Genomic DNA, 14,998 nt, shown 5'->3' with positions numbered 1-14,998 from the left:
CAAGCATTTGGAAACCCCCCTCTAGAAATTCTGCGTTTGCCACTGGACAGCTGGGGAGCTGCCGAAACACAGCAGAGGGGGCAAAAATGGCTAATTACAGTTATTAATTACAGAAAAATATGAAAACTAATTCAACCTGTTTGGTGGAAGGAGCAGTTTTTCGTTTATTAATTGTTTTTACAAGCCCAGCATAGAAATTTAAAGTGCATACACACGTAACGATTTTTTGAACGATTTGTCGATAACGACGTCGTTATCGCTAAAGCGTTCAAAAAAATCGTTCAGTTTATGAGTTAGAACGATGAACGATAACCACAATTGTGCACTCCCGTTTGTAGTTACTGTTCATCGTCCATTTCAGACTGTCCAACATGACGACGATTTTCATTAAGGGAAGGAACTTTTTTCATTCATCGTTCAAAAAATCGTTCACTTTTTCAAGGGAAAATCGGCCAGAAAATCTGCCAGAAAATCATTGGTTACAAAATCGTTACGTGTGTATGCACCTTTACTATTTGATTTGGACATGGCTTGCAAAATGTGCTCCTTAAACCATAATTTCCTGTGGCCGCATATCGTGCCAATAAGAAATAATTTTGTGCGTGTGCAGTATCATTTTGTGAAAACCTGACTGGCGAGGAAAATGGAGGCGGCCGAGTCGGGACCAGAAGATTCCTCTCAGGTAATAATACCTCCATAGGAGCGGGGTGACTTACCTACTGGTGCCAAGGTTGCTGCCAGATCACAGTCCCCAATGAGACATCTCTTGCAATAAGCTATTATTAAATAGCCCTAATATTTAAATAATGCAGAAAACGGTCTTGATAAATAGTCCCCTGTTTTCTTTGTCACTGAAATGGAATGGATAGTCAGCCTTATTTATAGTGTTACATTTATTTATTTTATATTTTAAATATAATGAATGCATTATTCACCTCTTCTAGAAGAGAAAATGCTGGTGTAGCCTCTCACACCGGACCCACCTGACAGAATCCCAGAGAGGAGCAGCGTATATATCTCTGATGTATATTTCATAGCCTGCATATGTCTATGTCTAACAGCTGCTGCATTTTGGGTAAAAATAGGATTACAGATGAAGTGGGAGGTGAAGTGACCTGATTTCCCCAATCTGTCGGTTACCCAGGGTAACTAATAACTGGTCCCATCCACACTGGTACTAGTCCATGTGGGAGTCTTGTTTAATCACACTGAGTAATTTGGACTGTGGTGCAGGATTGTGATTACTCATTTGATGCAATTAAACTGATGAGCTGCAAATTCTGCAACAGCTGTCCACAGAAGGGCAGTGAGATGGGAGGAAAGAGCTCCAGTGTTTGCTTACAGTTAAATACATTTCTTTCATTAGATTGCAGGCTCTTTAGCCAAGATCCTCTATTGGGTATCCGGATAAAAGATCCAACGGTGTCTAGAAAGACATTCCATAGGTCGACAGGAACAAATGGTCGGCACAAAAATGGTCAACATGTTTTCACAATTTTTACGGTTAGGGTTAGGCACTTGGTGGAGTGTTAGTGTTAAGCTGCCGGAGGGGACTGTTAGGGATGGTTTAGGCACTTGGGGAGAGGGTTAGGATTAGGCACTAGGAGAGGGCTAGGCTATGGTTCAGTTTAGGCACTTGGGGGACAGTTAGGGTAAGGCTGCCGGAGGGGATGGTTAGGGTTAGGCACTAAGGGATGGTTAGGCTAGGGTTAGGTCTAGGCATTTGGGGGTAGGGTTAGGCTAGGGTTAGGTCTAGGCACTTGGGGAGAGGATTAGGGTTAGGCTGCCAGAGGGCACGGTTATGGTTAGGCTGCCGGAGGGGACAGTTAGGGTTAGTTTAGGTACTTGGGGAAGTGTTAGGGTTAGGCTGCCGGAGGGGACAGATAGGGTTAGGCACTAGGGGGGGTTAAGCTAGGGTTAGGTTTAGGCACTTGGGGGAGCGTTTGGGTTAGGCTGCCTGAGGGGATGGTTACGGTTAGGCCCTAGGGAGAGGGTTAGGTTTAGGAACTTGGGGAAGGGTTAAGCTGCCAGAGGGGAGGGTTATGCACTAGGGGGAGGGTTAGGCTAGAGCTGGACAATTGGGGAAGGGTTAAGGTTATATACCAGGGTGAGGATAGGCACTAAGGGAGGGTTAGGTATAGGCAGTTGGGGGAGGGTTAGGCTAGGATTAGGTCTAGGCACGGGGGAGGATTACGGTTAGGCTGCCAGAGGGGACTGTTATGGTTAGGCTGCCGGAGGGGACAGTTAGGGTTAGGTTTAGGCACTTGGGGAAGTGTTAGGGTTAGGCTGCCGGAGGGGACAGATAGGGTTAGGCACTAGGGAGGGTTAAGCTAGGGTTAGGTTTAGGCACTTGGGGGAGCATTAGGCTGCTGGAGTGGGGCGGTTACGGTTAGGCACTAGGGAGAGGGTTAGCCAGAGGGGAGGGTTAGGCTAGGGTTAGACAATTGGGGGAGGGTTAAGGTTATATACCAGGGTGAGGGTGAGGCAATAGGGGAAGGGGGAGATTTAGGGTTAGACACCAAGGGGAGCTTTAGACTTGGGCTTAAATGACAAAAAAGGCCTCCATTGTGTCGACAATTTGTCTCTGCCGACCTTTTGCACTGTTGACCATTTGTCAGTCGACCTTTTGACTCTGTCGACCAAATGGTGTTGACCAATTGAATGACTATCTATACACTGTCGCTCTTTTATACCACACCCCTCTATTGTGTGTTCTGGTGTTTCCTCTTATGAGGGAGAATGCAGTATTTCTACGCAAAGTAAGATGTACTGTTTTACAATGTTATAGCACCTAGGATATATATATTTATAAAGGTAACGTTACCTGCATCTTCTATGTGGCTGTCTCCAATATAGTTGCTGCTCAGCCTATCCCCCTCCAAGCTCCCTTGATGAGAATACAATGGGTAGAGTGTGGATATGTTGATATATTGGTTTCCATAGAAACGGCGCAGTATGAATCCATGTGAGACATTTAATAACTTGAAGCTCTGAAAACAGCCCCCTTCCCACCACCCAAAAACAAACAAAGAAAATTAAAGCCAAGGAATGCGTTCCCATGAGTTTTCATGGCTTGTGTGTTGAAGCCCTTGGCTGCACGATTGTAATACAGCAAATGATACAGTCTTTCTCCTAAGCCAGTGGCTATAATAAATAAACTCAATTAAGAGCTCACAAAGTGTCCATCTCGTTCTCTTATACATGTACGCATCAGCTGCACCCTTGAAATTAATTGAAGACCGCCCCCCTCCTCCGGCCACATTTCACTACTACAGCACGATGCGTACCAGACTGCAGGACCCAGGAGGACAATTGGCCCATATACTCTATGGTTCCCCCTCCCCACTTATGGACTCCAATGCCAGCAGCCTAAGACCTAAGTTTCTGGTAAGAGGAGGAACCCTTAATACATCCACCATTCAGGATGTTGGCCCTAGGTGTACAGTAGATGTGTGTGAAATAAGGATGGACAGTACCTCCTCATTACAGGCTGTAGCTGAAGAGATGAACTTTATTGAAGTTTGTGGAGGTAATCACGACTGGGCATACATTGTATTCTATAAGTAACTTCCTGCATGCCTTCGCTCCGAGCATAGCCCTGCAATGTGTCATGCTGTGCACATCGCTAGTCTTATTGAACGAAACCGCTAATCAAAATGATAATTATTATGGACCGTTAAGTTGCTGCTCCTTCTCTATATAATAATCCGTTAAAGGCTGTTCCCTTGTTGGCATCGCATCCCCCCTCCAAAGGCTCCCATTGCAGCGACCGACGGGACAGACCTTAGCTGCAGAGAATGGAGAAAGTATACCCGCCGGGAATGGGGTAAGTATCCAGCAGCGGGAGGCATGGAACAGAGCAGCAGGTGATCTGAGGTGACCCGGGTCTGATATACTAGTCTACAGTAACGTTACATTTTATCCCATAGTTGGGAGGGACAGAGTATTTATCACTCTTCTGTTATAAAAGAATAAGGTCACCTCAGACTTCCATAAGAGTAGATTGCACCAGGTTCCTTTATTTAGTCATCCGCTGCTGCTATAGGAGAGAGATCCTGCATTGTTCCAGCAGTAGCAAATGTTCAGGAGCATGTGTTCCGGCCGGCATTAGTAAAGCGTACCTTTAACCCTGAGAGGTCTGCAGCCAGCGATCTCTACAATTCACTGCCGCGTCTGGAGGGATGGGTATCAAAGCATGAGACGCTAGGAATTGTACAATAGAGCACTGTAACCACAACTGAAATAAGCAGAGGAGGAGGAATTCCTGCGGGAATACAGCATAAATGTATATATTAACAAATCATTATGCTTCCCAGTATTCTCGCCAATTGGAACACTCCTGTTAATTAAACAAACCGGCTTTCATATTATGGACAGATTGTTAGAGTGGAGTCTGTGTGATATCATTTCTGTTCCATGAGAGTAGCTGTATCCTAGAATATGTCATTTGCTGGCAGTTGACTATTTATTTGAATGCTGTTGAATTTGTGTAAGCTGGAGATGCAGGCTCACAGGCAGGGCTCGCCTAGTCATCATCTCCTTCATAGACCATGACTGGTAATAAGGCCCCTTCTGTACATGGTTATACTGGGTGCAAAAGCTACATCTCCTAACGGGATGTAGTCGGCATTCCGGCGGTTGGATGTCGGCAGACAGAATCCCCGCGCTGGAATCCCAGCTCCAGAAATCAGACGGTAAGTGTAAGGTTAAGGGATAGGCACTAGGGGAATGGTGTGGGGGGGCGGGGGGGGGCATGGTGGAGGGTTAGGCTGCAGGAGGGGAGGGGTTGGAGGGTTAGGGTGCGGGAAAGTTGAGTTAGGGTTAGGATACTTACAAAATTCTGTCTGGATTCTGATTGTCGGGATGCCGCTGTCGGTATTCTGAACGCCGGCATCTGGGATCCCATCCCCAACTCCTCCTTACAGGTATGTCAGGGCCGGCTCCAGCAGGAGCCGAGCCCTGTGCAGGTAGGGACACGGAGGCCCCAAAACATTGCGTGACCGAAAAGCGGTGTGGCCTAATTACCATAGACCGCACCTTTTAAATGACTATTTGGGGGCGTGCCCGTATGGCACGCCTCACATTTAACGTCCGACTGGGGGCGAGCCCAGCACTACGTCAGTAGCTGGGTTGCCCCCAGCTCTCTTCCTGCTGGAGCGGTGGTGGATGTGCTTCGTCCCGCGGGTGGAACTGCGGGGCAGTGTCCGAAAAACGGGACTGTCCCGCTGAAATCGGGAATGGCTAGAAGGGGTGCACCCTCTAAGGGGTGGCGCCCCTGTTTGACCTCACTGGTCGAACATGCCTTGAGCCGGCCCTGAGGTATATAGTATAATATATAGAGAGTGTGAGTGAGTTCGGAATGGACTGTGGGCCTGATTCAGAGCCGGACGCTATTTGCGCTCGCTCGTTCAGAAAAAGGGGCCGGCTATTTAAATTGAGTGCTCGCTCTTTGCGGTCGGTTGACGCCTCTGTCTGAGCGAGCAAATGAAACATGCGCTATTTTGTAAAGACGCCCCCTGGCCGTTCGCATCATACGTCATCTCCGCTATTTATTAGATTAATCGAGTACATCGAAAGGCATCTGAACTGCTCACAGTGCTTGTGGTTGGATTTTCCTACCGCAATCATGCGAACAGTTCAGGCTAAGAGACCACCAAGTGACGTGGCTGATGACGCTGCTTTGTTAATTATGCACACCCTTAAAACGCCCGTTTTGACCGTTTGGCACGCCTGCGTTCGGATCTCCACTCCCCGTTTTCAAGCATCTTCCCCTGTTACCACCCACAAACGCCTCATCCTGTCACTCAAATTATCAGGCACTCACTGTTTTGCGAGCGCACGATTTCCGACCGCACTGACTGGTTGGCGCATGCGCATTACGACCCATACGCATGCGCAGATGTCTCCACATCGCTCGGAGCGAACGAGCGCCCGCTTACGAGCGGCTTCTGAATCAGGCCCTGTGGCCCTGATTCAGAGCCGGACGCTCTGACAGAGCGTTCGCACTGAATCAGGGCGGTCCCTTCTCCTTTTTGGAGTGGCCTCCTGGCCGCTCGCATAGCTGTGGGTGACCACCGACAGCTATAGCGAGCGGCCAAAATGATGGTCACGATGGTCAAGACCATCGCGACCATCGGACTTGCGACAAGACCCTGCGGTAGGGTCTCGCTTCCGCAAGCCCAGGAGTGCTTTTGGCTCTATCAGAGTGTGCTCAGCCTTGAAAGCTTAATAGCTTGTGTAACGCTCACAGCCTCTCAGTTTCAGTGATTTGTTTTGGTAACGAAAAACAAATTCATTATAAGGTTTCATTTAAATTAAATGAAATTGTACAGCAGGTACCATCGTTCTTATGGTGTACGAATAAATGTAATAAAAAATGTATTGTTGTAAAATAAGCCCACAATATCATGTGACACATACAGAAGGAATAAATCAACTTCAGAGGTGAATACGCACTCAGGGCCTGATTCAGAGCCGGACGCTCTGAGAAGAGCGCTCGCTCTGAATCAGGGCCCTCCTTCCTAATATTGGAGCGGCCTTCTGGGAACGCCTCCGTCTGGGCAGCCACACCCCCGGCACAACCACCAAAGGGGGCGTGCTGTCAATCACCATCGACAGCACGCCCCCTTTGGTGCGAGACCCATAACGACAGCTTGGCCATCGTTATTCGGGTCTAACGCATGCGCACGACGGAGCCGCCTCCATCATGCGCACTTGGGCAACATCGATCGCTCGCGAGCGGGTCTGAATCAGGCCCTGTGTGCCAAGTGTGTGACAGTCCAAAATTCAAATTGAGGAGTTACACCAACTGCCAGTGAGTCCCAGCCGGCAAGTTTTGGCAGCGTTTGGGGTGGCAGTTGGTGTGACTCTCCTATTTGAATTTTGGCCCCACCTCTGGAGCCGCCACTGTCTGTCACACACTTAGCACACAGTCACTGTGGAGAAACTTTTTGAATATATTATGCTGGCTGCATGGCTCAGAATGCGTGAACACGCTCTAACTGAACCAAGCCTACGTTCCGCCTATCTGATTGAAAGCGTAGCGTGCGTTTGACTATGTACGCTCATATTTGGATGTGCTCATTTTTTTTAGAACAAAAGCTATGTATATTCTGCTCTGCATCATTCCTCTTTAATGCATGTAATCGGATAATGCACGGCTCACTGGCAGAGGAACACCGTTTTGACACTTGCTGAAAGTTTTTCCCTTTCCTCCTGCCCATCCCTGCAATGCCGTAGTGCCCCAACGTCTGCCATGTGCCATTCATATAGAAGAAATAAACTTATTCTACTAGCAGTTTAAATGATCATGAATGTTTTTATGCAACTAGGCCTATGTAGGAAAGAAAATGTGGTAATCTAATCAAATTCGAACTGTATGTGGCTAAAGCGTCATAACAAAAGACAAAAAGACTCAATGGCACTATCAAATAATAATAACCATTGAACAAAGCTTCTCGCGCACCTCATAGGGTAACTTAAGGTGGGTAGAGGAATGAATCTCGCTCAGTATCCTCTCAGCCAGAAATATGCCGTGCGGTGGATATGCAGATCAGCGGTCAGAGCTGTGCTCTCACCGTCCCAGTTTCCAGTCTTACTGCCAGGAACCTATTATCCGCTCCGTATAGAGAGCTCTTAACTCGGAATCCCATTAATTTTATCTGCATAGACGCCCTATATACTCACAGGAAGGATTGTACTCCAGGGAAGCCGTCTCAATCTGTCGTGCAGCTCTTCCCGTCTCTCATTTTTTTTACTCTCAGATTAAGATGTTTTATAATTGCATTCAACACACAACTCTTTGTATGATGATCCTTCAGTCCTGCCGGAGTGGCACAAGAAGGTACATAAAACAGAACTATTTGTACTTTTTGTTTTCAATCCTTGAACTTTTCATATTGAAATCATCACACAACTATAAACTTTCCATTTCCTGTTAATTTGTGGCAAATGCGCGAAGCCTGTGGATGTAGACTTACATCCTCTTTAATGGCTGGCGGCTGGTGCACATCTAGACATTTGTGGTCCCCATACTGATATTTTGCAATGCCCCCCCATCTACCAGCCAATGGTGGCGCACATATATACATGGGGATTTGACAAGGAAGGCAGGATGGGGGGTCCCCCAACTGCTGGTTTTGTAGGAGCTGCTGCCCCTGTCTGGCAGTTTATGCTGTGCCTGCCTATATGTGCCACAGAGAGGAGTGAACCACGACAGCCCGGGATGCCCACACCATGGGGTCATCATGTGATAATATTGGAGTACCTATCACCTGCGCTCTGGTCTGGCACTTTTGGGATACTTCTTTCCTGGACAATATTGTGGTGTGTGGTTCAGTAACAGAGTGTCTGGGATAACCCAGCACTAGGGAAGGGCTGAGACTGCAGTGTGGCAAAGGTCAGGGCTGATCAATTATACAATGTATCTTACCCGGTTCATTGGCATAATGTGATACGTAGTATAATGTCTCATCCTAAGGCTGTCTGTTATACTGTGCATTGTACAGGGCTTGGGTGTCATGTATAATCTGCTGTCTTAGATAGCTCATGGCAAACTCAAACTTTGCCCCAGTACTGTCCCAACTACCCTTACCCTCTCCCTACTCCTAGCACTGCCCCTGTACTGCCTGCCCCAACACCCTCTTTGCCCCCAGAAGTGCTCCAACTTCTATATACCCTTACCCCCTCCCTGTCCAAACTGCTGCCTCACCACAGTACTGCCCCAACTACTGCCTGCCCTAACCCCCCCCTTCCTGCCCCAACTGCTGCCTGTCTCTATCCCCCAGCTCTACCCCAACTGCTGCCTGCCCTTAACCCCCTCTACCCCAAATGCTATCTGGTCCCAGCACCGCCAAAGCTACCACCTGACCCCACCCTCAGCACTGTCCCACCTGTTGCCTGTCCTTACCTCTTTCTCTCTGCCCACTTCACTGCATCTGTTGGCTAGCAGCCTAACCCTCCCATAGCCTAACCCTAACCTCCCCCTGCACCCTAAGCCTTCCACAGCCTAACCCTAACCTCCCCCAGCAGCTTAACTTTCCTGCATCCTAACCCTAACCTCCCCCAGCAGCCTAACCCTCCTGTCCACAGCCTAACCCTCCCGCAGCCTAATCCTAACCTCCACCAGCAGCCTAACCCTCCCTCAACCTAACTAACCTCCCCCAGCAGTCTAACCATCCCGCCCGCAGTCTAGCCCTCTCGCAGCGTGACCCTAACCTCCCCCAGCAGCTTAACCCTAACCTCCCCCAGCAGTCTAACCCTGATATTCACAGCCTAACCCTCCCGCAGCCAGACCCTAACCTCCCCCAGCAGTCTAACCCTTCTGCAGCCTAACTCTAACCTTCCCCAGGAGCCTAACCCTCCTGCAGCCTAACTCTAACCTTCCCCAGGAGCCTAACCCTCCTGCAGCCTAAGCCTCCCTTTTAGTGCCTGGAATTCAGCAGGCGTTGCATTGCAAACTGATCAAATGGGCCTATATAGCAGTCGCCGCTAAGGAATGCTAATGAATATGGTCAAGCGCTGGATGATATGATTCTTGCTGGCCCACAATGTCTGTAACTTCATGCATGCTACACTTCATCCCATTAATTATCTACACTGTTTCTCTAAAGGTCCCGTACAACTAGCAGCCAAAACAGATATTTTCCTTGTGAACTATTGCCTTTGCCCTGACCATAGGACAAGAAAGATACCCTTGTTATCACTATATGATTTAATTATAGCAACCGTCTAAGATATTGAGTAATATTTCCAGCATATTTTCTCGTATAATTTAACTTCTCATGTATCCCAGCGATTTTGGGATATGGAGGGTGAAATTAGTGTTTGCCTGCTGGTTTGAAAATCCTTTATTTGCATAGAGATAACTCATTGTCAGTACAGCGTGTCACCAAAGATAGACAGGACAAGTGGCAGACACTCAGCGTGGGGTAAATTTTTACATTTGTAGCCTGTTGAGGGGCAGTAAAATGCCATTCCAGCATCATAAATGTACCAGTGGTGCACATAGTGTTCTGATTTAAACCGAGAGTCTCCCTTGTTGAGTGGAGAGGACCACCATTTCACCCATTGTTAAACTATTATTTTCACCATCATGCTCGCCCAGCCTATCGCATTAGACCTTCCAATAAAGAAATCTTGGTCGCCGGTACGATATGAGATCCGTAACGTACAGAAGGGAACTAAGCCGAAGCATGCCCCTTTGGAGGTTGATGGACTACAAATCCCAGAACATCTAGACAGGCGGCCGCCGGAGTTGTGGTTGAATAACATCTGAAGAGCCTCCAGTTGGCTACGCCTGTAGTAAATCATTCACTCTCCCCTCTTCTACTTTCGTTATGCTCATTTGGGAAGTAATTAACATCCCTTCGCATCAAAGATTTTAATTTAATTTCCAGGCACAGTTATCAGACAACACCGTCCTTCCGGGATAAGGCTTTTATTTCAGGTTGAATTAACCTGTTAACGCTTCCCGTGCCGGAGGGATGTGTTTGAGCCAGCAGCGGTACACCATTAATCCCATCTCTTCCAGAGGGAATCTGCATCTATCTCATACAGACACTTCTGTGTGTACTTCCTACTTCAACTGGTGTAGTATAATTAGATTTTCCAGAGCTGGAGAGGACAGGTGAACGGGCCCAGGTAATATGTCTGTGGGTCTGCTATAATTGAGGTCCCTAGGCAGAAATCCAATTATCTTTTCAATCCTTGCATTGCTCTTACTGTAATTGTTTCTGTAACATGCTTGTGATCCACAGACAGGGTTTTTATTTTTTGTTTTTGTTTTTTCCTCTGTTGTCGAGGTGCCTGTTTAACAAGTCGCTCTGTGCCCGTCGCTGTCAGAGCCGGCTGCATTTTTGGCACTGTGTGGTTCCCATGGGTTAAATTTGCTGTTGCACTGGTGATCTATATAGTTAAGCAGTGGCACACCAATGTCCAGGCTTTAATGATCTCACAGCCATCTGTTACGGCCATAAATGCTGAATACTTTCATAGTTACATCCTACATCATCCCATAACACTTTGCTGACAGCCTGCCAGGAGTGATCAGAGTTTTACATCCCGAGCCGCGAGCTCTTTATAGATTGATGAGAAATCAGAATCCAGCCATCAATTAGTATCTGATTAATTGACAGTTAATGGCACCAATGTGAGTTAAACAAGAGGGTAGATGCTAATGGCTGAATAGCGAGTTCTGTAATATTACTAATTTCACTCTTTTCTCTTCCTTCCTGCTGCAGTAATGTGGACACCAGAGAGCTCTGTGGTAAGATTCCCCATATGACCTAAATTGAGGGCGGGGAATAATGTTTAACCCTTTGCTGCTGTGGCAGTGAGAAGATAAATATTATATCTGCATGGCCAGCTGGTCAGCCTCTTAAGCTGTCCACACATCTAAAGATTATCTGTCCAACCAGCCAACTGGTTGATTGGTTGGGATGAAAATCTGGTAAGGTACTGTATGAAAGCAAATGACAATCAGCAATTTGCTCCCAAACACCGGAAAATGGACAGAGACTGTAGTTGGAACAAATTGTTTAGATCAAACATTAAACAAACTTGTCTGACCGACCATTTTCATCTGTTTTCTGGCATTTATGAGCAAATTGCTGATCATCATTTACGAACATACGTTACCAGATTTTCATTCCAACCAATCAACTAGTTGGCTGGTTGGACAGATAATCTTTAGATGTGTGGCCAGCTTTACACTGTGCATCTGTACTATAGGCCACGGAGACATTTATGGACAAAATAATACTTAGTTACAGAATCATTTGACACTCCGACAGACGTTTATTATAATATACTCTATAATCTCTACTGTCTGGCTTTCTGTCATTGCAGATTATTTTGCGAATCACATGGGGGACTATGAAGATGTCCTCTCATCACTGGAGACCCTCAATCTGTCCATCCTCAAGGCCATGGACTACACCAAAAAGGTGAGCTGGAGTCCACAAAGTTCACAAGTGAAAGGGGAGGTGGGCTCTCATAATCTGTGACCAATTTCAGCAATTATTAATTGTTTCTTCCACTTATTGCCTTTCTACCCATCATTACTGTCTTCTCTTGTACTTATATACATAGAGAGTAAGCTCTTTGTGGTGCTGTCATGTTCCTATATATAGGTATATAGAGGAGGGAGAAAGGCGGCAGTGTGAACTTTGGGCCTGAATCAGCAATACACCACTGCCATCGGGACTAATTGGAGGTGGGGGGGGGGGTCGGGCTTAACGCAGGCGTGCCAGTGTGTTTGAATGCCGTTGCAGGGGCGTGCATAAGTCATCCACTACGATGCTGTATGCAGCTTGTGTACTCAGTGTGTGATGAGGTTGGCAATTCCTGAGTCAGAATTGTGCAAGTGTGCGTGAGGCTGCGATGGTGCTCGATGTTGGACTATGGGTGTGTGTAAGGTAAAGTGGGCGTTCTTATGCTGTGCTGCGATGGCAAAGCGATCGCAGAGGATTAGCAGATCTTCGCAATGAGCCTGCGTGCATAATCGCTATTGCAATTGCGATCTGTACTGAATCAGGCCCTTTGTTCCTTACAGAGATGCATTTGATATACAGTTTGCTAACATCAATACTGTAAAGATATATCGTGCAGTGTGTACACCGGGTTGTGCAGTCTGTACACCGGTACGATATATTGTTACATCGTATCGGCCCAACGCAAGATTGACGGATTGTTCCGGTGTGTCCCCAGCTTTTGTCTGCGGCCTATCGCTTGCTTCATTTTCTCTCCGTATACCATGCCACTGCCTGGTGACATACAGCCCTGTCCTCAGTCATGTGACCACATAAGCAGGACGGACACCTTCCACCAATAGATCCAGCTTTTTCCTTTTGTTTCTTTTTAATGTATCTGAAATATTATGTGCCACAAGTTACTCTGTTGAGCTTGTGACACATGGACATGTAAGAAACAAGGAATTTTTATACAATGCTTTTAGCCAAACCCACCAAAAACAAAAATTTCCAAAATATCAGCACATATACAGTAGAATGGGGTAAATATTCCATTAGGTGCTATACACGAAGAGTACGAATGCTGAGGAGGAAGGAGTAAAATGTACCTGGGCCCAGACCTCTTTAGCGGGGGTGCACACCCACCAAGATGCAGTGACCACGCCCCCTCATAACTCAACAGAGTATGCACACCCACCACCCGTACCGGGGCCCTCACAAAGTCTCAGCGGCTCTGATTGGGAGTAGCTGGAATGGAGAGAGACAATGAAAATATGGAAAGGGTAAGAAAAAGTGAAGAACGGTATAAACGGAATTAAGTACCGAGATGGGAAATTAGATAAATTAAGACTAAAATGGTACAAACATGAATTTAATATGAATGAGTGAGACCGTAAGTAGACGGCTGGGGAAGATAGAGAACAATCGCACACTGGCTGCCATTTAAACAATTTCATGTTATTACTTGTCGAAACTTTGAAATAAGAATAGATCACTAATAGAAGGTGGCCAAATTTTGTTTGGAAAACATGCGGTGCCCAAACGGGCGTAGCTGCTCCTCCCTTGCTGAGCCCAACCTCCTAATCCCCTTCCCAAGATAGATGCCCATTGATCTGTTGGCAGGCCTGTAGTTAAGAATAGAATGCGCCCCCACAATAACTGGTATTGGCAGAAACCAGAATAATGTAAGTAAGGATTTGACATTTATATATATTTTTTTTTAATACTCCTATCTACTGAAATTACTAACAAAAATGTGCATGCTGGGACTTATAGTTCCACGAAATTACTTGGAGGGGTTATTTCCACCATGGGTTCCAGAGAGCCACTTTAAATCCTTTCATACGCTTTTTCCCAGAAATACATGTGAGACCTTCCAGCACGCCTAATGCTGCGTCCGTACATAAAGAACAATTATAGGAATTCTAAACAAACGTTAAGCTTTAATAGGTGCTCTAGGCCTTTATTTACCTATGGGCATGGGAAGACGGCATAGGATTGGTGATCACATCGGAGTTACCGTATTTGATCATGTGTCCAGCGTATCTGAACAGAACAGAAAATAGCAGCTGAAGTCTGCACACTGTGGCTCCCTTATACCTTTGTGTGTTAGCACAAACTGATTACACAGTAGCAATCCTGCTGTGCTGCTCATCAAGGCTGGCGTTTCCTGTCATCACAACGCGCTTATTCCTTTATCATTGGTATCCCTTACAGATTGTATCTGTGCATCTCCTGACGGAATCACAGTGTCAGGATTCTGCAATGTACAGGATATGCAAGCAGTGTGCTTTCTGCCATAGGTTTTCCTCTGTGAGGTTCTCCTGGAAGAAAACACTTTAAGGTCTGCAGCGTAAGCAGGTCATAGTGTGGGATTAATGAGGACTGAGTACACAGCTTTCTGCAGTAATACTGGCCTGACAGCAAGCCCCCATGTGCTGTACATTATTTAGCAGATGATGTGCCAGTTGGTTGAGTACTTGTCAAACCAGAATGTTTAAACTATTTTTCCCTAATCCATTAGAGTTATCTCAAGTCCATCCTGGTCTTTTCTATCCTTAAATCCTCTTGACCCGCATAAAATCATCCTGTCAGTTTTCTCTAGATAAATGTGTATATACATATGTGTGTATACTGGCATGTACTAAAAATGCATTTTTGCATGTCTTAATAGTACATATTTATTATTTAGCAATATGAGTAGTGTGGAGTTTGTATGTTCTCTCTGTTTGTGTTTCTTTCCTCCAGGTATGAAGGTTTTCTCCCACACTTTAAAGCACACTGGGCCTGATTTAGCGCTGCACACAATCTGCACGCTGTTCTGATGTTCACGCAGTTATGCCATTATTTGCGCGACATATTTATGAAAACTCTTTTGGTGTATGCGTTACACAGAATATGCGCACAAAGATGTTGTTTCATTCCAAACAGACAGTATCAGAATGTGTGGCTTAAAAGTGATAGGCTTTCCTGGGCGGTGACTGGGAAGTGGGCGGTAGTGCACGCAAAGGTGGACCGTTCAGTGGGGG

At 46.4% G+C, this 14,998-nt stretch overlaps 1 protein-coding gene across 1 annotated transcript in view; it reads left to right on the top strand.

The window, feature by feature from the left end:
- Nucleotides 1–14,998, top strand: part of NECAB2 (N-terminal EF-hand calcium binding protein 2) — a 159,792-nt gene that overhangs the window by 62,070 nt on the left and 82,724 nt on the right. Inside the window, exons 4-5 of the mRNA XM_088458331.1 lie at nucleotides 11,241–11,266; nucleotides 11,848–11,945. Coding sequence (XP_088314457.1) covers nucleotides 11,241–11,266; nucleotides 11,848–11,945 — 124 coding nt within the window. The remainder of the gene's footprint in view (nucleotides 1–11,240; nucleotides 11,267–11,847; nucleotides 11,946–14,998) is intronic.

This window comes from Taudactylus pleione, unplaced genomic scaffold, assembly GCF_031769625.1.
Source record: "Taudactylus pleione unplaced genomic scaffold, aTauple2 ptg000828l, whole genome shotgun sequence".
NCBI lineage: Eukaryota > Metazoa > Chordata > Amphibia > Anura > Myobatrachidae > Taudactylus > Taudactylus pleione.
The sequence above is the reverse complement of the archived record's forward strand: the minus strand, read 5'-3'. Positions and strand labels throughout refer to the sequence as shown.